General features: G+C 41.5%; 1 protein-coding gene across 1 annotated transcript in view; it reads right to left on the bottom strand.

Moving 5' to 3' along the window:
• Positions 1-27411, bottom strand: part of ptprn2 (protein tyrosine phosphatase receptor type N2) — a 212557-nt gene that overhangs the window by 135691 nt on the left and 49455 nt on the right. The window contains exons 4-9 of the mRNA XM_036125606.1: positions 17096-17343; positions 13329-13776; positions 11043-11330; positions 10752-10792; positions 9968-10392; positions 4749-4835 (exon numbers count right to left, since the gene is read on the bottom strand). Of these exons, the coding sequence (XP_035981499.1) occupies positions 4749-4835; positions 9968-10392; positions 10752-10792; positions 11043-11330; positions 13329-13776; positions 17096-17343 (1537 nt within the window). The remainder of the gene's footprint in view (positions 1-4748; positions 4836-9967; positions 10393-10751; positions 10793-11042; positions 11331-13328; positions 13777-17095; positions 17344-27411) is intronic.

Genomic DNA, 27411 nt, shown 5'->3' with positions numbered 1-27411 from the left:
GTGTATTAAAATGTACAAATGTATTCTAATTCAAGCAAGACTCAGAGGTCTCCTAAGAAAGATTGCATACTAAAGATGATCTGTCAGGAACACAAGAAAAATTCCCTAGGGTGCTTTAATAATGTTTATACATGCATCACTCACTACTTCAACTAGATAATACTCCGTGACAATACACATACAACTAGATATTTTATTGACAGCATTATTGGCCTTTGACTGCGACCGGTCTATGCATGTCTCATTTTTCTACCTGCTTCAATCCACCCCAGCCCTTCAGTATGTCACCATATCTGTTGTGTTATGTCCTGGAAAGTGCACATACATTTTTAGTGCATTTCCTGCCAGACTGTGCAACATAAAGGGAGATTCATCAGACTGCCAGAGAGCTGTGACCCAAACCCACTCACCATCAGTCAGCCTGCTACAGACGCAGCTCCCCTGGTCCAGCCAGGAGCGATATATGAGCCAATACTTCTCAACAGACGGGCCCAACCATGCAACAATGCATTTATGAACATGATTATACACATGCTCGGGCACAGACAGAGAGGAAAACACACCACTCTGAAAAGAAATATGCCCTTCCCCCAGCACCACCTTCACCTGGGCTCTAGTTTGCTCTCGTAAATGTCAATGTTTCCACAATCTTTACCCCTGCCTCGCTTCTCCCTGGCCAAGGGTGCACTGACTGAGATCCCAATGCATCTCAGATTGAATTGACATGTTTTTTTTTGTTTTTCTCTCTCCCTCTCTCACTCTCTCAAGCCCCACCAACGTTATTTTAATATAAGAAAACGCTGCTGATGTTGGAAGATGAAGCTAAGATAGATAAGTGATCTGGAGGAATTCACAGCGTCTCCTTTGTTATTGAAGGAGTAAGCCCCGGACTTGGTTCTGGCTCTGCTGGTGGGACATGATGAGTGCCTTGTGTGCACAACGGTTTGTATTGTGGGGTGGAGGAGTGGGGGGTGCAGGGTAAATGTGTCTCTTACAGACTGTGTTTGAGCACACTCTTGTGAGCGTGTGTCCAACTCCCCCTAGTGTTGTCGGGGAGTAAAACACTTACGTCATCTGAACGAGGTACATCAAAAACTGAAGTTTAAAGGAACCATGGTAACCGTGGAGATGTGATCCATGTGAAAGAAATTCTACGAAAAATGGAAAAAAACTATGAAGTTGACTTGTTTTTCCGGGTCTAGAAGAACGTTTTTGTCTGACTTTATTCCCTACCCTGTTATCTAAACATTGTCCCACCTTGCTTGCTTGTTTTCTTCCTTCCTTCCCTTTGCCTTCTTTTCTTCCTTGTCTCCTACCTCCCTTCCTTCTGTGTGCCTTCCCTTTCTCAACTTCATCACATCTTTCCTTTGCTCGGTTGTGTCCTTCCCGTCTTTCTTGTGTCCCTTCTCTCCTTTCATTCCTTCCAGTCTGGGTATTTGCAGGTTCCTTATTTAATGCCTAACAACTGTAATTCATAGGGAGGTTTGGTACTTGAAGTATGCCGTGGAGGGCTTGGAGAACCCTGGAAATCTGAAGGAATATTTGTGGAGTTCTTACATGAAAATCATGTAAGAACCTTGAACTTAAGCGTGCCCGTCATCATTCCACCGTCCGAACAAAGCGGGGCGACGTGTTCTGACCCGGCTCTCGTTCTCCCAGCCGACACATATTCAGAGAAGAGCTTTCAATTACTCACCTGTGTCACGCATTCCACAAAAAACACAAGATAAAAAAAAAACTTGCGTCATGTCCTTCGCCTTGGGTATTTCTACATGAATGTGCTTTCATTTTTTTGCGTGTGTGTGTGTGTGAAAATAACGAGAATGAAGGTAAACAGTCCAGACAAAGAATACATTTTATCCATTTGCCTTCCGAATAGATAACAGTATATTTGAGGTGCAAAGACACAGAGGAAACACACAGGGAGGTTCATTTGAGACTAGCCTTTTACACCGTTTCCGCCGTAATGAACTGACATAACGTAGCAAACCTCTTTTATAAATATTCTGTACTACATTCTAACATAGTCCTTACATCAGTGTCAATAGATGTACCAAAGAAGAAAATGACTTCTTTGCTTATTTATTGAAGAAAATGTCTTTTGTGTTACAAGGTTAAACTCTAAAATATCATCTTTGCAAATATAGTCTATCTTGAATAAGTCTTAATCAAAGTATTGGTTAAACCAAGTGGTGGGGTCACGATGGGATGCAACCTGTGCAGATAGTCCAGTCCTGAAATTTCCTTGTGGTTAAATATCCCATAGTCAGCTGGTGGTAACAAAGTGGAGGTGATCGAGAATGACAGCAACTCAGCCATGAAGAGGTGGCCATATGAACTCCCAGAACCAGATCAGAGGATTTGCTGAGGGACACCTTTCTGCTGATTTAGTAGCCACAGAGTGCCTCGTGTCACGTGGTCTTCAGGTTAGCTCCAGAACGGCGCAAAGAAAGCTTCATGGAAAGGTTCCAATGGCTGAACTGCTGCATCCAAGCCTTATATCACCAAGTGCCATACAAAGCGTCAGATGCAGTGGCGTAAGGCTCTCAGCCACTGGACTTTAAAGCAGTGGAGACGTGTTATGTGGAGGAATGAATCCTGCCTTTCTTTCCGGTAATCCAGTGGACGAGTCTGGGTTTGACAGTTCCCAGGAGAGTGATGCTTGCCTGACTCGATAGTGTCAAGTATGAAGTTTGGTGGAGGGGGGGATTTAGGTGCTGGGCTGTTTTTGTTTTTAGGAGTTGGGCTCAGACTCTTAGTTCCAATGAAGGAAACTCTTCAGCAAACTCTTCAATTTCAAGATGCCCTCTTACTGTGCTAGGGCTTTATTTTTGAATGAAAGCAAGGAAACATTTTTTTTCTTTCTGTTAAGTTGCATCTGATTTAAATGTGCACCTAAACAGCAAAACAATTGGCAATGTCCGGGGCGAAGTTCTTTCAAAGTCAAAATTTTGTAAAGACGTGCAGAAATGACTGATGTGGCTTCACCTGGTGCATGTAAAATGCCCTCAAAGGGAATCTTAATTACTTTCCACTGGTTTCGAGCAGAAAAGTAATGAAGACACATGAGGCTGACCACTCCAGATTTAAAGCACCACTGTAAAGAGATGTGCTCTATTCACTTTGTAAACCACAGCCTATATAGAAAATTACCGCTTGAAAGTAGTCAAATACCCGACTAATGCGCTCTGTTGCAGTGGAGCTGAAGGGAAAGAAAAAAATACTGGTAGGTATACACAAGTTGATTCCATTTCTTCAGGTCATCCTAATATTTCTGAAAGACGAACGGACCGGTGTCACAACTTCTTCCCCCTTAAAGATGTAAAGATTGATGCCTCCACATGTTATTTTATTTTTTTTTTAAATTACAAGAGACTGTTATGTTTACAGAATTCAAGCAATCCATCACTTGGCGCAGGAATATGGGGGCGACACTGATGTTTGACATCCTGGCCTGGGACTTTCTCTGTGAAATTTGACTTTCCTCCACATACTCCAGTATCTTTCTACAGCAAAAAAAAAAAAAAAAATTAAAATACATGCATGTGAGTTAATTGTGAGATTACAACTATTTCCTTCAGTAGGTGTTTGCGTAAGCGGTTGTTGTGTTGGCCTTGTGTTTGCCTGATTCAGACAACGGTCTGTATACCATTCCTTGCTTCTAGTATTAAGGTGATCTGCAGGACCTTGACATAATAAAACTTTTAATGCAGGAACTGTACCTTTGATGAAGTGGTTCCCACAAATTTCCAATGCGAGAAGTTCACCCCAGCGGTGTCTGAGCGAGAGTTCGGCTCAATATTGCCTCAGACCTTTCATCAACATCAGGCACGAAGGCATTAATCATGACGTGTGTCTGCAGTTGTTTCCAAATGATGTGAAATGACAGGGGTAATAACAAAATTAACAAAATCGCTGCCAGCAATGTGTACACGTCCCCGTGTTTTGGCCCAGCTGCACCAAATGTGGAGGTTGCATTAAAAAAGGTAGAGCTCCGAATGCCTCTGCAGCTGGCGTCGACGCTAAGGTCAGTGTGCTTTTATTTAGGAAGCATTATGCAAGCATCTCGTGTTGGAGTCTTTGGCATGAACACCGCAGTCCTCCGGCTTTGTTGTTCTCGTGCTGCAGGTGTTACCGAGCCGCGCAGACTTCACTTCTTCCAGCGCGAGCATTTCAAAAGGCTCGTCAGATCTCAGACGAACACGTCTCCTCTCCCTCCTACGCGGTCAGACACCGAGCGGGCAGAGGAACCACGTAAAAAAAAAAAAAACACGCGAATGTGTCCGGGTTCAAGGACAGTTCGCTCGCTCATTAATACATTAACCGCCTCCTGATGGAGTCCTTTTCTCTGTGTCCACGGCTACTTCCTCTTCCCTCCTTTTGACTTTAAGTAAGAATCATTTGACTGCTATGCTGCTATTTTTTTTTTTTTTTTTTACAAGAGGCACTGAGGCAATGTCGCAGTGCTGTTTTGAATACAGCAGAGGCATCAGTGCAGTTCTGGAGGTAATTAGGACTGATTTCTCTTGCTGCATGAAAGAAATAACGCCCCAAAAGGTCAGAAAAACAACAAACGCCGACAGACTCTTGCACATTTCTGCGTTTTTTGCACAAACAATCCTTTCAGGGAATGAAGAACAGCCATCCCTTGTTCCCCTAAGCTCAAGGACTCCAATAAAAAAAATGTTTGAAATAAATTAAATGTGATTAATAACCCTTTATTTGGTGTAATCAGCGTTTGTACGTACGAGAGCTGCGTGAGGTCTGCGGTGTGGAGGTTCATCCTCTGGGTCAGCTTCTCCATCAGGTCCGAGGCCCGGTCATTGGTGAGGGAGCTAAGAGAGACATCCAAACGTTAAACCGTTAAAATGCTGTCGCTGTGTTTTTTTGTTTTTTTTTTGTGTTTTTTTGTCCCAGGAAGAAGATGCCGCATTTCATTCCTGCAAACGGGTGATTGCACACAAGAAAAAAAAAATGCATGATTGTCTGAGTGGATGTACTGCAAAAAAAAAATAAAAGAAAAAAAAACGGTGGTCATCTCAGACGATTACAACTAAAAACACACGCACACACAAAGCATTGGGTTGAGGGAAAAGGGATCAGCTGCCTCTCCAGGCTTGCTAAATCACCTGCTTTTTTTTCCCCAGCAATGAAACAAACAATAAGGTGCAAATGGAACCTGCGTGAGGCGAAATGGCTGCATCGTACGGACGCTCCTTTCTCTCATCTTTCCCCTTCCTTCTGCATTGACATTTTCGCCAATCGTGCACGCGCCGCAGCCTCACAACGCAGGAACGCGGGACGCAGACACACGCGGAGGGGCCCGCGCACGCGCCCTCACGTTGAGATGAGAATAATAAGGTGCAAATGGAATGGAGGTGAAGTGTAATGGTGGTCTGATAAAGCCATGCCTCATCTCAGCTCAGTCCGTGGCTGCTTTCTCACTCAGGAAGGAAATAGACCAAACAAAGGCAATCTGCCGGACGGCGCGCTCCGTACGCGGGGAATGAGAGGCGCATTCTCACAAGCTCTCTCGGAAAAGCGACTCTTTTTCCTGACGGCTTAACCAGGAATCACGAGGAATCGCTGCCAGGTGGCTGACACGCAGGAAGAGGTCATGGATCGCGGCGAGACATCCTTTAAATGTTGTCTCCATTGCATATAATGGAGACGTGTGAAATAAGCAGGAAGACAATTTCATGGGGGCCTGGGCATTGAGTGCGAGACCATTTACTGCATGCACTTCCTCGCAAAAATCTGGACACCCCACTGAACTTTTTCACATTTTCTTCACACAAAAACCGCAAACCTCAATGTATTTTATTGCCGTTTTAGAAGACAGAACAACATAAAGCAGCACGGGTGTGCATTTGCGTTCATCTCCCTCTATCAATAGTTTGTAGAATCAATGTTTGCCGCAGTTACAGCTGCATGTATTTTGGGGTATGTCTCTGCCAATCTTTGAGCATTTAAAGTTTTGACATTCTAGGATGGAGATGGATGGAGGGCATCCGAGATTTGCCACAGCTCCTCAACTGGATTTAGGCCTGCGTCTTGACTGCACCCTTCCAGCACATCGGTGCGCTTTGATCTAAACCCTCGTGTTGCACCTCTGGCTGCATGTTTGCTTGCCCTGCTGGATCATCGACCTTCTCAAGTCGTTTGAAGCCTTAAACGACATCCAACTTATCCTGAACTAGCAATGCTGCCACCGCCATGTCTCACTGTGGGAATGGTGTGTTCAGGATGATTAATTAACAAAATAGTATCCTTCCACTTTACAAATATGTCTTCCTATGTCTTTGTCCATACGTAAAAATTAAAAGTACTCTTGTAATGGAAAAAAAAAAGTTTTTCCATCCTTTCGCAAAGAACTGTATGGGGTGCGTCTTTATGCTCATACACTTTGTCTTCGTCTGCATTTGCACCTCAACCACATTCTTCTAACAGATATAAATACACTGTACTGTGCCCAAGTGGCTGATTTTTCTGTCCACTTAAGAGAGCGCAAAGCTCTTTCTGTGGCAATTGGTGAGGAGGTTTAGAAGTTAAAGCTCCACCAAAGCAATTCCAGACACGTCCCCATCCCTCTGTGGTAATTTGAGCAACCGGAGAGCTTCAGGAGTGACTTGATTCTTGATGCAAACACTTTTCCCCCCTCGGGGTTTTCTTCCCCAATTCTCCAGAATCCATACCTTTCCCACCTCCCTCTCCAATCCCTCCACACACGCCGTGACAATGCCTCCTCCTCCCACACCTCACACCCCCCCCCCCAACGCCGTCTCTCCACAACCAGCCCAATGTCAGAAGCTGTTGGATAAGCAGGTCTGTGTGGCCCCACAGCAGGGTGTGAAGAAGAAGGGCACAACAACCGTGCAATCATGACATGTGCAGCAAATGCAGAGGCACCTGTATGGGTCCACTGTGGGTGTCCGCTGAGTGGACAGCAGAGAAAGAAGGAAGAAGGAGGTGAAGATTTCTACCTCAGAAGGTGACCCGTTTCTTTCACTGTGTGTTAATCTGCTACTTCTATATTTGTACGGCAACACGACGACAGCGACTGGACCCGTGTCGGACCTTCGCGAGGCTGCATGTGTTGATCAGGTGAAGGACAACCCACTGACAACGGACTTGATAACGCCGTTAAGAGATTTGAGAGAGCGCCAGGGGCTAAGACAGAGTCGATAGAAACTTATCTCTGCCGTGACGGAGCCGAGCCGAGGTAAGAGAGAAGGAGAGGCAGAAACTTGGCTCCCCTTCCCCACAAAGTATCATCATTAAGACCGTAATGCTGCACAGTAATGTTCTCACGCTGAGGGATTTATCATCTCCGCTATTGTAATCAGGTACAGCGCGCACACAAAAGAGTCCAGCCCACAGCATCGTTTTCCATAAAGATGGGAATATGTAGGTGGCTTTGACAGGAGCCGAGCTTTTAAAGGCAGCGTGAGCAAGCGAACAAAGCAGACATATGCTCGGTGCTGAAATGAGTGTACTTGAAACAAGTCCATTAGTATGTCAGAAGCGAAACACCGCAGCACAAAGAAGCCTCGCGACACAGCGTCAAGCCAGGTAGCATTAAGACTAAAAGACGGACTTTTACATCTGCTGGTGCTACGTTTGAAATTATAGGATTTTACTTAAAATGCGATTGCATGTGTCTGAAGTATAGCTACAGAAAATATGCAATAACTGATGGACTGTCCAGGGTGTACCCCGCCCCTCGCCCAATGACTGCTGGACATAGGCAACAGCACCCCCACCCACCCTTCACGAATCAGCAGGTATAGACCATGGATGGATGGATGGATGTAAAATATGTAGTAAATATAGCTCTTACAAAGTGATGCCTAAATCGTCTTGCGTTATCTGAACAGCTGCAATTTTAATGCCAAATGTAAATGCATGTCCATTGTAACGCTCTCACTCATGATAATAACTATATCACTCGCTGTAAAGAGCGATCGTTTCTTTAAATCTAAACCTTCCTGGATCCAAATTTGACATTTTTTGTAAATAAAGCCACAGACGAACAACAAAGCATGACTTTGGTTCACTTGATTGTTTAATTTACCAAACCTTTGTCTAAATGCTTGGATGAGATTAAACGGGAAAAAAGGCCCCCTTTTTCCCCTGATAAGGACAGCACTATTACATTAAAAATCAAACAGAAACTACAAAACTATTTTAGGCTCCGGGCAAGATGCTCTGGGTTGTATCAGAAAGGCAGTGGGCTCTCCATTACGCATAATGGATTGTGGAAGTTCCCCAATGGTTTTAAAAATGCACAAAACCTCTGCTGGGAGGTAAAATGTTGCATATTGTAGGGTCCAGCTTAGACTAAAAGGCGGACAGTCCACTGTGTCCTCATGGCCAGGCCCTCAAAGTAAGGTATTGTAACGCACATTGTTTTCCCATTACTGCTCTTGCTACAACCAAATAAAATCTTATCGGGTGGCTGCAATGATCAGTCTGAACTCCAATAAACATGGCACAACACTGAGGTGCTTTGCACATAGACATCAACATTGCAGACCCCACTGGAAATGGACTGGAGGAGGTTTTGAGTTTTTTCTCCCCCCCAGCTGCAGATTAAATGTATTTTTCCAGCTGTGCTATGGTGACAAGAGGAACACAAACAAACCTCTAAATGGGTGATAGGGTTTAGGGATTGACTAATAAAAAACAACTTCAGACTTCAGACACGGATTTAGGATTTTGTGTGCTGTATTATATCTTACCGCACTGTTAAACACCGTTATTTTGCGCCACGTTAAAAATATTGTGTAAACTGGCATGCCTTACATACCGCTTCTCCACACAAATAGACTGGACTATAAAAGAATATGGTACCATCATTGTCTCCACGGTAAAAACAAGGGTTTTTAGACCTTTGCTATGATCCAGGCACATTTAAATAGTCTCAATCGAAGGCGCCATGGCAGCAGCCTGTTTTAACCAGTAACACGCCTATAAGCAGAGGATATGTAATACAATAATGTGGAAAAGTCTTCAGATATTTTTCATTTCTTAAATTGTTTACGTCAATTGAGACACAATTTATTGTACTCTAGTTGCTTCGGACTTTTTCAACCCTTTTCAAAGGTTTATTTCCAAGCTATTACTCATTCAAATACAAATGACAACTGAGCAAAGAAACTATTTTAAATAAGACCTTTTGGCACTGAGTTTCATGCAGCCTGGCAATGATGTTTTTTTAGCTAAACTAATGACAGACGGGATACAAGGGTGTTAATTTATTACTTTTAACCGATAAAGTACATCTGGATCAATGCTTCTGTGCTCTTCTTGTGTCTCTGCTCTGTTTTCTCTAACCCCCAGTCGGCCGTGGCAGATGACCGTTCATACTGAGCCTGGTTCTGCTGGAGGTTTCTTTCTGTTAAAGGAGAGTTTTCCTCTCCACTGTCGCTTCATGCATGCTCAGTATGAGGGATTGCTGCAAAGCCATGGACAATGCAGACGACTGTCCACTTTCACTAAACGCTCATTCAGGAGGAGTGAACGCTGCAAAGCAATGACTCCATGGAATCTGCTGAGTTTGCTTGAATAAAAAATAAGAATGTAACCATTTTGAATAATAAACTGAACTTGTCTGTGTTTTTTTAATAACAAGGGTCATTTCAAAAGTAAGTAATTGTCTTTGAATCCAAATGTATGATTCAAGTGAGCTGATTTTATTTAATTTTGCAAAGTGCCTTGAGACAAAGTGTTGTGGATTTGTGCCATATGAATAAACTGAAATGAATTGAAATGAAAAACATGCAGCAGATAAACCAGATGAAGGATGATGCATCACCCAGACCTGAAGTATACTATGTCATAATTAATTAATTACTTACTGTAATTCAAGTCCACAGAATTTTAGTAATCTTAAAATAGGAAAGATCAAGTTTTTTGGCTTAAAAGCAGTATACTACATTATATCGTCAGTAATAACGAGACTCACTCTGAGTTGGTGATGATGTAGCCAAAGTGTCGGTCCTTCCCTCTGCTAGAAAACTCCTTCACTCCCACATGGACCAGCTGAGTTTTAATCTTTACGTCCTTTTTGTGCTCCTCCTCTGCCTGTACACCCCCCACCGGGGCCTGGTCCCCCTGCATCCAGCTCTGGATCTCAGAGCCCACCCTCGCATCAGGCCCCTCTGCTCCGCCGCTCAGCCGCAGGGTGGACCCTTCCTTGGCCGGGACGGTCACAATCGTTTCCTCTGAGCGGTAGGGGGCAGGCACTGGGCCCTGCTTCGTTATGCTGTGGACGCTCTCCAGTCCCACCATCTTTTGGAGAGGAGCTTGCGTGTCACCCGTGACCCCTGGACCACCGCCGAACGGCTCCATGTTGAGGTAGTCTAGCAGCTTGGAAAATATGGCTGCATGCTGTTTTGAATGAGGACCATTTTACTTTTAAAATCAAGAGGACATTTGGTTTTCTCTAAGAAGACGTTTAATAAAGTTGAACAGAGCCATTAAAAAGTAATTTATTATTATTTATTTTTTTACAATTTCTGAGACTGAGATTCCAGGATTCATTCACTTGTTTACATTCAAACAAGAGAGTTTCTGAAAATGCTTTAAGACCGATCAAAGATTGTGCAAGGATGCGCTCTCTTGCAATAATTAAACTTTTCAAATCCTCCCTTTTAAGCAGCAGGTATTAGTAAATAAAACTGAATCTTGGACATGTCTCAATCCCAGAGAAACCAATTTATTTTGTAGCAGAGTAATTTATAATTCACCTCGTCAGTGGACTCTTTGTCTGCACCGTCTATCCGTTGGCCTGGAAACAAACACAGTGAATGTGAGTGGATTGAGCAGAAACCGAACCCTTTGTGTTCAGCGAAGAAAAAGAAGTTATGACAGAAAACTGAAAGAGTGAGAAACACATTTGGCAACATTTTTTTTTTTTATGAAAGTTATATGAACAAGGCCACGCTATGGCCTTTAACGCCACGTACTCCTGCATCAACTATGTAACTCTCTGAACGCTGTCCTGCTTTTTTTTCTGCACCAGCAACACAAACACCAACCTTGTTGTTTTAACTTCGGAGCTTCTTTTGGGTTGAGACCCGACAATTTCACATCTTGGTCTTGATTCAGAAGTGCCCCTGCCGGCCGTTCCTGGTTAACCCTCATCTCCCCCCTGGAGTGACCAGCTCCGGGTCCTGGCTCGGCCCCATCAGTAAGCCGCTCCTCATCCACCTCCTGCAGAGCTCCTGCGATGACCTCAGCCAGATGGCCCAGGTCTTTGCCCATCAGAGCCTCCATGTTAAGGCTGTGTCTTCCCAGCTGGTTCACTGCATTGAGGATGAGATGATCTGACGCGCACAAGAAAGATAAAGCAGAAAACGACTCAAAATTATTCCATTTCAAAGCTGGAATGGAGGTTTTCTCCTATCGCCGAAGGGTCAAACGTAGCCATGCAGGCTCAAATGTTTACTCATATCCTTATATATTTACTTATTTACTTAAAACAGTGGCGGTTAGCAACTAGTTACATTTACCCAGTTACATTTAATTCAGTAACATTTTGAACAAACTGTACTTTTGGGAGTAGTTTTAGGGCACTGTACATCTTACCTTTGCTTGTGTAATATTATTAAGAAGTATCACTTCTCTGCTAGTTTCTGTCTGCTGAGCTCTTTGTGCCATTTTGAGGTCAAGTGAACGTCAAGTATTGTCATTGGAAGTACTTTGCACTGTTCTGACATGCTGTTTATACATTAACTGCTGCACTGGTTTAATGATGTTATGTTGAGAAACCTTGTTTATTAAAGTGTTTCTTCTGCCTGAATGTGTTGCTTTGTAATTCTTATTTGTGTATAGATTTTTTTATTTTATTTTAGTCTTTAAAATACCAGAATTTATGCATAGCTTAATATTTCTACCTGGCCGATTGCATCATTTTAAAAGAAGTTGTTTTGATTGGTTACTCAGTACTTGCGTGGCCTTTTTACCAATTACTTTTTTACTCTTACTTGAGTAATTTCTCAGTTGGCAACTATTTGCTTTTACTTGAATAAAAACAGGCGGATGTAGTGCTACTCTTTCTTGAGTACAATTTTTGGCTACTTTACTCACCTCTGAACGATATTCAGATAAATGTCCCTTAGCATGCAGCATCTTGACCACTTGCTTTTTATCAAAAAGCTTCCGGCATCATTTAAATTAGAGGGTTTCCTGGCACAGACCGGGCTTCATGCATTAATCATCAAATGTGCAGAAGGGTTGAAGTTTGAAGCCCCTACAGACACTCAATGTAAGCCTGCTTTATCCATCCCAAAAACCAGTTTTGATGTGAGTCTGGGCTTATCGTCCTGTCCTAACCCAACTGTGTCCAAGTTTCAACCATTTAGCATTCAGCTTTGAAGTGGGATTAAAGAATCTGTAGGTTTTCCTGCTTGTTTAATGTATCCAAGTTGATACCACTAAGACCGACCTTTAGCGTGTTGTCGTTTGGGTGTCCTTAGGTATCACAAATTTGGATGTTGTCATTATTATCTTACTTTATCCTCTCGAACACTAGTTTTGATGTGTTTGGGATAATTTCTCTGTTCAAACAAGTTGTGTCTTGGCAACAGCCATCAGATCCAGACTGTCAACAATAGGTGAAACGAAATAATCATGATCAGACAGGAAAACTCAAGAATTACAAAGGAACACCGGCATCATGTGAGGCTTAAACTGAACATCAGCTGTCAAACATGGTGGTGGCAGAATCACGCTGAGCATCCGGTTCATTGCAAGCGGTGCTGTTGCATTGCACAAGTGGGATGAAATTATATACAGACTGAATTTATAAAACACTTTTACTGTCATGCCGACCACTTTAAAGTGCTTTACACAAACTTGCACATATTGATGAACCAGGACCTTGATGGCATTGGACATCCTTGGAAAGCACTTAAACTCTTGGTCCTTGTCTGGAAACAAACCAGATTAAATAATCCCCACGATGTTCCAAATTGCTGAGAGGAATTTAACCAAACGTTGGTAGGGGTGGATGTACTGTATATATTTGAGCTTGTCTATAATTATGGCCTAGTGGGGATTTGAGAAAATCTGCAAAATATCCAAACCAAGCCACCCATTTCCTGTTTTTAAATTCACTGAAGTTGCGTTATACGATCGTTCAAACCTGGATAAAGAACGGTTGAAAGGTCCAAAACTGACATGACATTCACTCAGATATATATTTCATTCAGAACTTTAATTGTTCTGAATGAAACAAAAACAACAAACATGCATATATAGCAAAGAATCTCAAACTGGAGTGTGAAATCTTGAAAGAAAAGCCGCAAATCAGATGCACCTACCATCCGTGACGCTAGGTGGGTTTTTTGCAGGAAGCCGATTTGAGCCAGCCTTGAAGAGCAGTCTGTCAAGATCAGGCTTTGCAGTACGGGAGCCAAAAGCAATCTGTGGGTCTGCATGATTGCTCTGAGCAGGCTGCAGGTAGCTGAGGTAGTGGAGTTTCCCCTTTGGCCATACAGGCTCTCCACCGGTAACACCCTGCTGAGGGCCCAGTGCCCCTGGAAGAAGCTGCTGCAGATGGTTGGAGAGGAGCTTGCTCCTGTCAGGTTCATGGCCCGGGTAGGTTGTACTGAGCTTGGGGTGTCTGCCATCTCCACTCTTGGTAATGACTTTGGTCACTGGAGGTTGGCCAGTTCCTTTCTGGAGGCTGTAGACGGTGGTCTCCTTCCAGGCCTGCTTTGGTTTTGGCTGGCTGGGCTTTTTCAGAGCCCCGGGTGTGATGTCTTCATTCTGCAACAACATTTTCCGCAGTCACATTTAGAGCAATAATAATGTTTTGGACACCATTTTCATGAATCCAGTTGATGTATGAGCTGAAATATCTGTCAGACAGACTTTGTTGGACAAATACTGTCCAAATTTATCTCATGTGAAGTTTTTCTCTAATAACAATCTGGGAATCAGCTTGTTGGAACCAAAATCTTGGAAATCTTGTCAAACTCTGGTATATTTTCTTTTATTTCTATTTATTTTGAACAATGTCGATACATTATTTTTATGTGTCAACTTTACTATTGGATCTGAGTTTTGAAGACTTCAGGTATTAAGTTGAACATAAGCATAAATATAGCAAAAAAAAAAAAAAAATGTTTTAAAAAAAATAAAACAGTGCATTCTTCAAGTGCCTTGATTGTACTTTTTAAATACCTAAATTTATTCCTAAAAGCATCACACTAAGAGCATGTTTTGAGTTTTAGCGTCAGAAGCTGGAGAGCTCTGTAGCTCGTCATGTGAGGTGACCAAACATCCACTTTTGCACGGACATGTCCACTTTTCACTTTCTGTCTGGGGTATCCAGAAGGGAGTCACATATTAATGAACCACCCACAAGGCAGCAGCGCGGGGATGAACACGAAACACATGAAAGAGAGGCTGTCTTATTCCATGCATTGCACCAGTTAATTTAACGGAGCAGTAAGTGAGAAAACTACTGTAAGATTTACCAAAATCATTCTCATTTGTAACATTCCCTATAAACAATCAGTCTTCACATTCAGCATCTCAGTCAAGTCTTTCTTCTTTCAATATTAGAGGTACAGGGCGGAACTACTTCGGTGCAGTGTGTATCCCGTGCATACTTCCTGGTTCCTGAGCCAATCATATGACAGTTCCCAGTTGTGTGTTGTTTCAATTTGAAACACTAAGTTATGTCTGCTCCTTTAAGGAAAAACCTCAAAAACCCGAACAATTCCATTTATCTACGGATCCCCTCCAAATGCCCCATACAGAACATGAAAAGTGGACATATGTCCGGCCAGAAGCGGATGGTTGGTCACGTTTACGCACTAAATTAAGATTTTTACTCATCACATTGAATGGCAGTGGATACAACAATATCTGTACCATGTTGCCATGCTAACATTTGATTTTAAAATGACCTGATCACGCACAATAAAAATTAGAAAAAACACAAAAAACATATTTTCATCATATAAAACAATGTACACTGACACTTTGTCCTGATGCTGTTTACTTAGTCCTTTTAGAGCCTGAAAATAAATTTTGCACGAGGCTCCCAACAGCACCACAGAACTATCCGAAAGTGGGATGTCGCTTCTCCTTGTTTACTCAATGCGCCCAATGTGCAAAATCATATCTCTGGTCACATGGTCTTGTTACGGCAAGCCAACAGGGTGCGATAATTTAGTCGGAAAACCTTTGTATGCAACCAGAGTGAGCTACTAGCATTAAAATTTGTGACGTCATAGTACGTGACTGGGCCCCTTTAAGTGTCATAGGCTGATATCTATCTAGGCAGCTTCCTACCACACTCAGCTGGATTTAACTTCAAACACAAAATGTGTGAAATATCATAGGTAGCAAGTTAGAACGTTGAGCTAAGGCTTTTGACATGATTTTCAGGTGTTAACGTGGAAAATAAAATGGATAACTTTTTACCGCGCTACGCTAAGGTTTTAACTTTGGAAGCATCCGTCTACATCAGCTAACATAGATTGCAAACGTTACATTTTATTTTATTTTTTTTTACTTTTCTTGCAGCGTTGATGTGGGAATGTTCCCAGGATACATTTTCAACCTGACCGGGTCTCCTCAATAACTATTTGGCTCAACAAGAACATCAAATGAGCTGCAGCGGGGGTCAGAGCTGATGTGACAAGCTTCAGAATAAGAAGAGCCGCAACCTGGGCTCCACCAGACAGGACAGGATATGAATAGGGATTCTAGATCAAAGACAACTGCCCTTGGAAATTGTATTATGGAAATCCCAGATGAGATAGTGTCACTCAAAGAGTAATTTCATGCATTTCCACAACACACCACAAACTTTAAAAGCATATCCCCCCAGCCTGAGTAGCAGAAGCAATCCCTTATCTAAATGGGGAAAAAATGATTTCAAAGTTACCCCTACGAGTTCATATTTCACACATGATGAAACGTGTATTTGCATTACAATGCGCCCGCTACGTACACAGACATTTAGAGGTCCTTTTAACCATTTGGCAATGAAGATGGAGTTGATACTGGCACCAAACTGTGTGATTTTTGTCTTTTCTTCTCTTTTGTGATTTCGTCCTGCGAGGACGGGGGGAATCATTCTTTCCATCTGAGTCACACGAGCCCACGCACACAGCATACAGTACATCTGATGCACTGAAAAGCATTATTATCCATGTCACTGCAACACTAATACTAGCTCTCTCCCTCGGTGCCATTTTCTGTCTTTCAAATGTATACAGAGAAAATGTCAGTCTTTCCGCTGCCAGCATACAGAGACCCATAATGGCATTAGCACAGCAAGACGGAGGTGCTCTGCCATTCATGCTAACCATGTTTGCCTCTTTCCATCATGCCGCACAACAAAGGACCCCGTTCCATCAATAAGGAAGGTCCTGAACTCTTTAACTTTGCATTATGGATGCGGTGACACAGCAGCAGGAAGCAGCTCGCATATAAGAGATTCCAGGCACATCTTGCACAAAGCGGGATGTCCACCCTAAATATGATAGTTGAATAATGTAAAGGGGTGATGGAGGACCTTTTTGTAAAAAGGGTCCCCACTCAGTGGGAGGGAGAGAGGGGACAGAAAGCAAGAAACAAAAGCAAGGCAGGGACAAGAGGACACACACACAAAAGACAATAAATGACTCCTCTGCAAAAGGGATATTGTAGGAAGACATCCTTTATAATTATAGCGGCAGAGGAATCATTTTTTTGTTGAGGTGTTGCATTGAGAATGGAGATGTAAAGGCCTCTGCCAAAGTATTCATCCCTCACATTTAATAAAGAACCATGTTTTGTCAAGGCACAGCTATAAAGTATAATACATTTTATTGGGATTTTATGTGGTTGACCAGCACACATCAGTATTCAACAGAAGGTAAAAGTCCTTATATATCAAAAATAAACCAATGAAAAGTATGTAACTCATTTGCTCTTAATATAGCGCAATCTGAATAAATTGATCTAGAAATTGAATCGATTTAAAAGTCCGATGGCACAACCGTACCAAATGTCTTACTTTAATTACTGATTAACCTTTTTCTGTCAAACTTATCACAGGTATTTGTTCCAAGTGTTGGAATCTCACCTGAATCACAGCTTGATTTCCCTCTTGTTGCTTTGCGTCAGCATACGGCACAAAGCCCAAACCCGCCAGGTACTGCTGAAGATTTCCGCTCAGCTCTGCCTGCGTCGGCCTCAGCTTCCTGTTTCTGGAGCTGCTGTAACTCGTCAGCCGGTCCGAAGATGGGCTCTTCTGGCGTAGCGGGATCTTCCTCAGTTTGGAGAGCTCTCTGGAGACGACCTGCTGAGTAATGTCATCCCGCCATGTCAATCCTGGAAAGAAGTTATGATGAAATTGGTTCAATGTGAGATGGAATTCAGGTTCTGAAGATGTTCAAATCTCCAGATCTTAATATACAAAAACACCTTAAACCACCTGAATATGTAGTAAAACATAAAAAACAACGCCTAAAAACCAGACATAGGCAGTAATGAAGTAAACTGAGTACATTTCTATGAAGGCTTATTACTTATTACCTCTATTTGGCTGTGTTTTAAATGTAGTCTTTGTCTCTTTAGTCTCATCTACACATTGTAAAATTACACACATCATCCCTATCTGGTAGGTGGTGATATGGATATGTAAACTCGCTGGTGGGAGAAGAATAAGAAGAATTTTTTGTTCTACTAATGTTACAGGTACATTGGGGGTGCCCAGATAAGGCGGGCTGCATATATTTGTGACGTTATATTTGTGCCACCAATCTAAGCGCACAGTGTGGCTGGTGTGCTGGTATAAAAACACTATATCTATGCTGTGTTGTTACGGAAGCAGTAATGAAGGGTAGATGTTCGCCATGCAACCATTGGTTCACAGGATTAGATCCCCGCCCAATGGCATATTGTTGTTGCGTCCATGGGAAAAATCCAACTTGTCCATGTCTCTCAGATGCTAAGGTACACTTGTGGACCCCTTAGCTACTTTCAAATGCTGCTGTACTATCATGCATATTGCATATTATTTCATATTGTTCTGTAAATAGCCTGGTGTTCTTTTTTTTCCTCATTTTTTCTTTCACTGTTAACTTTAATATGTAATCATTTTGCGTCTGAGTATGCCATGTTATCAATAATTGTGCAAAATTTACTCTGGCATTTATTTTTATGCTTTTATTTTTGCCATTTCTGATAAAGCTCATCCTCTACTGCTATAGAAGTGACTAGAATAGATTAGATTAGCTTGTTTTTCACTACTATGAGCTGTGTGTACCTCTGTCTGTGTCTTTTGCCACTGTCACACCTGAATTTCCCCATTGTGGGACAATAAAGGATTTCTTATCTTATCTTATTATCTGAGAATCGTGACTGTGTGAGTGTGGTGGTCTGGAGGGACCGTAGGTGCAGAACAACAGAGGCGTGTCAACCATCAAGTGAAAGACAGAGGAGTCAATAAATAATGGCGGAAATTGTAAAGCATCTTTGAGTCTTTAGAAAAGCGCTATAAAAGACTGATGCATTATTATTGTATTTGGACTTAATGATCTGTCCAAATTAGCAAAATATTTTCCCAATTATTATCAACTGCACTCAACTAAAATTCTTCAAATACAATTGAAGTATTTTTGAAAGCACATACTTCCAATTTATTTAACTCACAAATGTGACAGAGCTACTTTTACTTTTATTGCAGCAATATTAGACCAGTAGGATCTGTAATTTCACTCAAGTGATGAACTAAGTACTTTGTCCACCACTGCTAAAAATCAATTTTTAACTCTTTTAAGGTTAAAAACAAAATGCTGTGACTGACAGGAAGCTGTGCTGCACAAGTTTATGTTGGGCAGTCTACTAATAGAAACTACTGTAGTGGATGGAGCTTGACACAACATGGAAACAGGAGCAGAAGCAGGGTTGACTGGATTTTATGGAAAGCCTTTGATCTGGGAAAATTATATAAATGTAAAAACACGTATATTTGTGTGCGCACCTTTGAATCAATTAATCAACCTGAATGGTAGCAGCACAGGTTAAACCTAATGAGTTCAATGCCTGTTTCCAACTAACTCAGTAGAGGTGACATGTTGATGATGTTAAGTTTCGACCACTTTAGATTCAGCTGGTATATAATATTTTGTTGTTTTCATGACTTTGTCAGTTGATATTCCTGCAATGAATGACAATATTTTATCTTTCATCTTAAGATAAGTCATAATCAATAACCTCAGGTAATCAAACTTTAGAAAACATAATAGATACAGAGATACGTTTAAGTATTTTTTTCACAATTGTTGTCAATCCATAATTGTTTGAGATCAATAACAGTTAAATGATAATAGATGGAAAAAAGGGGATTTTTCTGCCTACGTTCTCCTTAACGATGCATTTATGGCTTCTTTCCAGGTATTCAAAAAACATGTATGTTTGGTGAACTGGATACTCTGAATGTGTGTGCGTGTGTGTGTGTGTGTGTGTGTGTGTGTGTGTGTGTGTGTGTGTGTGTGTGTGTGTGTGTGTGTGTGTGTGTGTGTGTGTGTGTGTGTGTGTATGGCTGTTTGTCCTGTGTGCCTGGCTGTGTGTACCCCATGATGGATGGGCTGGGGACCGATCTCGGTTGGACCCAATAAACAGCACAGAATTAAGCCAATTTAGAAATAATACATTAAATTCAAGAAATACAGGGAACATGTATTTAGGCAGATATATCAGTATTACTATAGGAAGGCTTAGCAGTCTCAAAAACAACCAAAACTTAATGTTAAATATTCCACTTCTTTAACTTTGTTTGCTAAATTGTTTGTTTGAGTTTGATTTTTGCTTTAAGAGGATACGTTTTATTCTTTACCTGTGGTTGCCTTTGGTATTACCAAATGCATCTCTTAGCCTTCATTGAGTAGTTTAATTATCTTTATCCCAAGTTATGTTTTGTATAATTTTGGATTTCCCTTTTTTGCAGCCCCCTTCATATTTGCTAAAATGATGTTTTGAGCTTCCTTTGACTCTGGTCCTTAACATACACGGCGCCCGGCATAAAAACGCTGTAGAGATACAGTAAAGAAACAAAGATACATACAGCAGCCATTCAACAGACCCGAGGAGAACGGCGCTCTGTGGCCTCGTGCCTTGCCAACATCTCTGCTAATTGCCAACACATAGCTGTGATGCAGAACTCCTGGGCAGGGGCGAAGCACAGCGGTGCCAGGACCAGATGGAGCTACCCAAGCAAAGCAGACACCCAAAACGTGGCTCTTTTCCCAACATGCCAAGAGGCACAGAATTCCATCGGCAAAGCGGATCGACATACCTTAGATGATATACTTTCCATCAGAGCCAAGATGCGCTCTGAGAGCACTCCAGTCTCAGCACAAAAAGCATTTTTTTAATGAGATGCAACTAGATGCGCTGCAGTAGAGATTACGATTTATTTGCAGGACTCATCTAAAGAACAACACTGCTGTTAATGACGCGGACGTGTTTAATATCAATGAACTAAGGAGTCACGGCAGAAAAAAAACGAAACACGGGAGTATCAGTGCCGCAGAATGTCTTCATTAGCCTGGTTTCTCGCCCACACAAGATATTTTCAAAGGCATTCATGAGCACAGATGAGGATCTGAGCGATGCAGAGGATCCACCGATGCCTCCAGTCATTCTTGGCAGCGCTGAACGAAGCACAAAGCAGCGTATGTTGTCACCGTTCTGGAACGCAGCTAAGCCATCCATCCGCACAACAATGACAGTTAACTACCCGTGGCTTACCCAGCGTGGGGCCCACGGACTATACGTTGCCACAGTGATGATCATTTACGCTATTATCGCCGTCAGTGGGGATCTCAGGGGCTGGCGTTCCATATGTTACCTGCAGCTTACCGCAGCTGGTTAAACGCTTTCAGAGTAAATTTGTTATTGCATCCCAAACAGGGGTGAGACTAGCTTCACTAGCTGTGACACCTCCGTCCCTCCCCCTCTCCTGACGGGGATGCACTAATTTCCATACATACCAGGTTTTCTGAGCCTCTGATGGGCACACTTGAGGGGAAAAAGATATGTCGACACAAATTACATTGCCAAAAAACGGCTATTTTGTGCAGCAAAAAGCCGACGAGAGGACTGATGTGGCTTTTTTATGACTGGATTCCTCTAAAAGGACCTCTAGGCTGGTTAACCTGGCACGGAGGAGTCAAATGTCATGCAATGTCCCCGATAAGTCCAGAGCAGACTTCGTCATCAAGTGCTGCCACTTTCTGCCTGTTAACAGTAACATCCCAGCTCGGGCAAACGGCTCGGTTAATTAACGCCTTGCCATTAGCACAACAGCTTTCAAACAAGCATGATATTTCAGTTGGCCTCCTGTTTTCTGTGTGACATGGGGAGGCAGGGAGAGAGAGAGGGGGGGGGGGTCTCCTTCATATTCAAAGCCTATTAGATGATATCCTGTCTACATGTCTCCTTGCTTCATCTGGTGTTTTTGAAATGCAGATTTCCCCCTTCCTTTTCTTCTGTCCGCCAACTGATTTTAAAGGCATTAATTGAAAAGACTGTGAATAATTTAGCAGCAAGTTGAACCTAATTAGTCAAACTGAAATGTGTCACTCCGAGTTTGACACATGAACACAAAAAAAAACTCTGCATTGAGAAATCAAACAGCAAAAAACAGTACATTTTTTTTTACATAATACTTCACAATGATAATCTTTATAACAATTTTTCTTCATTTTTGTTAACATATACACTTAATCCTTTAAATACTGATAATAATAATAATTTAATAGCTGTAAATTGTGTGTAAAGAATAAGCATTTTAAGGTTAATAATTAATCAATCCAAATGTGAATTGTAAAATAGTTACAATAGTTGTCGTCAGAATATTGAGCATATCTCAGGCTGATAAAATACATGTATTTCCAAATAAATGTCTGCGACACACATTTTCTGACACATCGATGTTTACCACCAAGTTGCATCATATTTTATGGACTATCTGTAAACTGAGGAGTCTGATAGCTCTAGTTTTTAAAATGGTACAGTTACCCTGTTGTGCTCGGTGCCGCTTGGCTAATCTAATCAGATGGACTGTTTTACGATGCAGTCTTCTAATACATGCAACATGTGGTTTGGCAATGTGCTCGGTGTATTTATGTGTTAAAGTTCTTTTTAGAAAGAATAATAATGTTAATAAATCATATTTAATTTACCAAATATGTATATTTCAAACTCTTCGAAGTACCAAATATCTCTTTACAGACAATGGACCAATTTTAACCTTTGGTGGACAACAGATGTCGACTTCTGTCCCTAAATCCCATAATAAACATGTTGTCATAACCTTGACCTTCCCTGGCACTGTATTAAGTTAGTAACATCTTTTTCTGAGTGATTCCATGCTTTTGTTATTTCTGGGCTCCATTATTATTTGGGATTTTACTAAGAACAGTTGCCTCTGCAAGAGCATTCCTGTTGAGACATAAAGGGAGATCATCATCCTCCACTTTGAGTGTTTCTTTATTGGCTCAGTTTTAAATCCAGTAAGGAATCTGTAATTATTTATCTGATAAAGCTTCACCCTACTTTAAAAAACACACAAAGTTCAATATATTCCCAGCAGAGCCCTTCATTCTCAGACTGCAGCTGTACTGATGGTCCCTGGAGATCTGACAAGTAGAATGGCAGCCAGATCTTTGAGTTATCAGGCTGCTCTTCTTTGAAACAACCAATTTTCCTTTTGTGATCCAGAAACCACATTTAAAACTAAGCTAAAAGTTAAGAGGGTCAAAATGTTCCTTTCTGACAAAGCTTATAGGCATAGTCACAGGGGCTGGAGCTTTCCTGACCATCTCTTTAGTTATATTGCTGCTGTTATCATTCACGCAATATTTGTCTTTTTGCTGCCACTGATTTTGAGTTATATGTGGGCTGTTATTTTTAAAGTAACAAGTTCTGGCCAACTGCATCAACAGTTTATCCTCCTTGTCTATCTTTGTTGTCCACTTAACCACCAGCCACTAGGGACAGCCCTCTATTTATACTGAGGTCTCCTTCCGTTAAAAGGGAGTCTTCCCTTCCACTGTCGCCTTGTGCTTCCTAGGGAGGAGAGGTTGATTTGAATTTAAAGTGTAACTCACCCCGATGTAGTAGCATCATCCTGCCCCTAGACAAAATTTGAAAATTGCCACAAAATCAGGTGGTGCCAAGAGTCCCTGCTGGCTGGGGCAAAGTGTGTGGATGAGGGGTGGGGAGGTTAAAGGTAGAATTGGCGATTTTTCCGGAAATACAAGCAAGAAACGTAAGTCCCTTTTTAAAGAGGAAGACCATCTTACCTGCTCTTCTTCTCCTCAGGGGGATTTCATGATCTTATTTCTTTCCACTGAGGTCTCTTCTTCTCATAAACTTGTACAGAGTTTGCTTCTTGCGGCTCTCAGCAATTTTCAAAGTATACAGTGAGAGAAGCGTAGCAGTGACGTGCGGTCAGGGGAGGCAGGTGAGGCAGTGCCTCACCAGCCATCATGGAAAGAAAGAAAATATATAATCATAAAGTAATTTAAATTGTTATATTCATCCGGTGGTTTGTACTAAAACATATTTATTTTTCATGTAGCTTCACCAATTTCGATTTTTATTTGTTCAAAATCGCTGAATTTTCTTATTTTTCCATTCAAATGCTTGGAAGCGATGCCGGTGAGGCAGCAGCGAGCTCTGCCTCACCTTGGATTGCGCAACCCCTGGCTCTGCGCTGGCTGCTAAGCGGAGAGAGCATGTTGCTGTACGGCGTCAATAAAATGGTTTAAACAAATTTAATATTTGAACTTATTTCCAATAATTTAGCTTATGTATATAATGTACAGTGCTTTTTGTCACCAACTGTGTTTGTGTAACGTGTTTCGTGTAATGAGCGATTATAAACGGCAGAGAACAGGTTCGAGGTGAGGCAGGCAGTTCTCTTGCCTCATGGCAGGGGGCGCTCAAGATCCCAGACGTTCGTCTTGTTCACTCCTCAACTGCCGAGTAAGTGACAGCAAGCTAGGCTAAACGATTCGGGAAGCAAGTCAAGTGCAGCGATAGATTATAATAGAGATAGTGATTTTTTTCCTCTCTTGCATTCATCCCTCAAAAACGGTGAGGGATGAATGCAAATCTCCTGGACAGCTTCTCAACTTTTTGGCCGAGAAGGATCTTGTTGTAACTGTTCCTGAGGCGACAAAGTTGCTCCAGCTCGTGCTCACGGTGCCAGCTACTACAGCGTCAGTGGAGCGGTCATTCTCAGCCCTGAAGAGACTGAAAACATACAGCAGGAACAGGACGGATCAAGGAAGGCTTTCTTCCCTGGCAGTGATCTCCATTCAGACAGAGAGACTTTTAAAACTGAAGGAAGATAAGGAGGACTTCTATCGCAAAGTGACGGATGTTTTTGTGCAGAAGGAGCGACGCATGGACTTCATTTATAAGTAAAGGTAAGACAGTAATAACATTTATTTTGTTTTGTTTTTTAAGGAAATGTGTGTTTTGTGAGCTACAGTTTGTATGTGTAACGATGCAGAAGTGAAACATAACCTGTAAACTGCTGTCAATCTATGCATCTATTTGCAAATCTGATTCTGATGACGTCAGTGCCTCACCAGCTATGAACCTCACCGCACGTCACTGAAGCGTAGCTACAACGAACAGCTAACACCGCAGCTAAACGGATACATAAACAACAGAAGTGTGCACGCACAGCCAGCAAGTAGAAAGTAACAAGGGACATGCAGACATATTGGCGTGGGACACCCAGTAGATAAGGTGATACCCCTGGAACTCAAGTGCCAGAGGGGCACGTGGGCAGGAAAAGACATAAAGGCATCTGGTTAGCTCTTTCCATTGTGACCGAATGACAGGATTGGTTTTTACAGTCCTGCAGCTTTCACAGAGATGTAATGTATTGACTACTGTCAGGATGTAAGGACCATTTCACCCAGTATAACAAAAAGAGTTTCTGAACAGAATTACCAACTATAGCTTTAAACGGCGCTGTTGTCGGGACAAGGGAAAGTGACATGTTGAAACACAAAGAGGGACCAGGGCGTGTGTCTAAGTGTGATGTTTTTTGACCTTCTGTCTGTATGATTTGACAGAATTTGACTTCATAAAGTGACATGTGTTGTGAATTTGCACTATATAAATAAAATTGTATTTAATTGAATAATTTTTTTTTATTGGATTTTAAGTGCAACTAAATTAAAGAGCTCTGGTTCTGTAGCAAAAGGTTGTTTTGACATTAAAAACCGATAAGAACGATTCTGTTTGGCTTCATGGCTCTCTTTAAGAAAATTTAAGAAACAGCTTGACCTGTACCTTTTTTTTCTTAGTAGCAGCCAGAGTTTTCACGTGCATGTAAGTGACTTTGTGAACTCTGCAACACTTTCCAGCCTGGTTGAAAAGGAACAGTCTGTTTTTAGCCGTTTTCTTCCCCTGAAAGGTTTCTTTCTTTTTTTTTGTACTTGCAATAAAGTTAAAATAGGAGCGTTTCTGTGATGTCAGTTTATGGTCAATGATTCAACTTGATGGACAGCTCTTGTCAATAAAGTTAATACAAATGTCACAACACATCATCTTAACTTGTCTCTGCAATGAGAACATATCTGCTGTAGTGTGCAGGTCGAGAGGACAATCGACTTCAGGCCACTGTAGTTTAACATGGTCCATCAACTAAATCACAATTACTCTCTGAAAGGATTCATGCTGTAGTGCATTCTGCCGAGCGCTGTCTGCTCTTTAGTTTGTGCTACAATAAAACTCAGTCTATAACAACTGTGTATTAGCTGTGGCAGAAAGCAGAGCGTTTACAGTAAATGAAGATTAGCGTTTTCAAGCAAACATTACAACACAATACAATGAGGTGATTTTATATTGGCATTAGTGAGAAATATTGAATTGTAGCTGGTAAAGCCCAAATCCCCCTACTAACCCATTAAAGCCTGATATGGGAAACAACAGGCTGAAAATATTGGATAAATAAATATCTGCATTTTTGTATCATAACTGATATATTAGGTTTTTATGGCCATGTGTTTATAATAATAATAATAATAATAATAATAATAATAATAATAATAATAATAATACTATTATTATTATTGTATGTTTTTACACTCCAATTAAATTTGTTTTCTATATTTAACCCATCTGAAGCAGTGGGCCATTGCTGTGTGATGCATGTGCCCTGCTCTAACCACTAGGTCACGACTCCCCCATTTGCAAAAACCATCCAAAAGGATGTATCGTGTTGAAACACTTTAGCACTTTGAGACTTCTTTGAAATGTAAAAATATCCATCCATCCATTTTCCAAACCACTTAATCCCTCATGGGGTCGCGGGGGTTGCTGGTGCTTATCTCCAAATGTAAAAATATATATATTATAAATACAATTTATTATTATTATTAAAACACATGGCAGAAATCTCTGCTCTAACCCCTAGAATACACATAAAAACCACTCTTGATATTTACTGTTTCAAAAAATGTTTTAGATTAAAACATTTATTGATATGGTAAGTTACATTTTTGTGTTACTGTTAAAGCTTATAGCTACAAATCTTTCATCAAAACAATAAATAAATAAAAATAATACACCCACAGAATATCTAGAGTTGTGCAGAGTAAAAATATAAATTTTACAGAAAAATGTATATTGTTTTATAAATTTACACAGGTCTAAAATATTTAAATATTTAGTTCTGGTTAGGATGCCAATGTCAACAAGAAAGGATTCTGCACCAATAGGAATAGTAGGTTGAAGTCACATGAGACGATGCTAAGGTTTAAGGTTTAAGGCCAGATCGCAGTAGTTTAATAAACCTGACTCTCACCAGATGGATCTAGTTCTACTCCACACATCCACCTGCTGCCATTGGGAGGGATTTCAATACCACATAAAATGGACGAGCCAATTAGGTTTGCTGGGCAGGATGTGACATATCAGAAAAGTGACTATTTGGATTCAGACAACAATGGCGGGTCGCAGCGAGGAAGCAAGAGGTAACATTGATGCTATTTCATCAGTGTTGTCCAATCTACAGAATATTAATTTTTTTAAAGAACGCCGTAGAACGGCTTTGAAGGCTTTTGTTTGTGGAAACGATGTTTTCGTCCTTCTCCCGACCAGGTTTGGTAAGAGCTTGATCTTCCCTAACGTCAGCATCATGGGCTGGTTTTGACGCGAGTGGCTGAAGTAGCACGTCAGTAAATGACGGACAAGTGGTTTATCCAATCATATGCAAGGATTTTTGATAAAGCTCCTACTTCTGAAATACATCTCCGATGGAGCAATCCCTGATGGATGTGTGGAGCTCGGCGGAACTACATCCATCTGGCGAGAGTCAGGTTAGTAGTTTCCTGATAGAGATGAGAAATGGCTTCATCTCTGCAT

Source organism: Fundulus heteroclitus, chromosome 21, assembly GCF_011125445.2.
Source record: "Fundulus heteroclitus isolate FHET01 chromosome 21, MU-UCD_Fhet_4.1, whole genome shotgun sequence".
Classification (NCBI taxonomy): domain Eukaryota; kingdom Metazoa; phylum Chordata; class Actinopteri; order Cyprinodontiformes; family Fundulidae; genus Fundulus; species Fundulus heteroclitus.
Note: the sequence above shows the minus strand (reverse complement) of the source record. Positions and strands in the feature narration are given on the sequence as shown.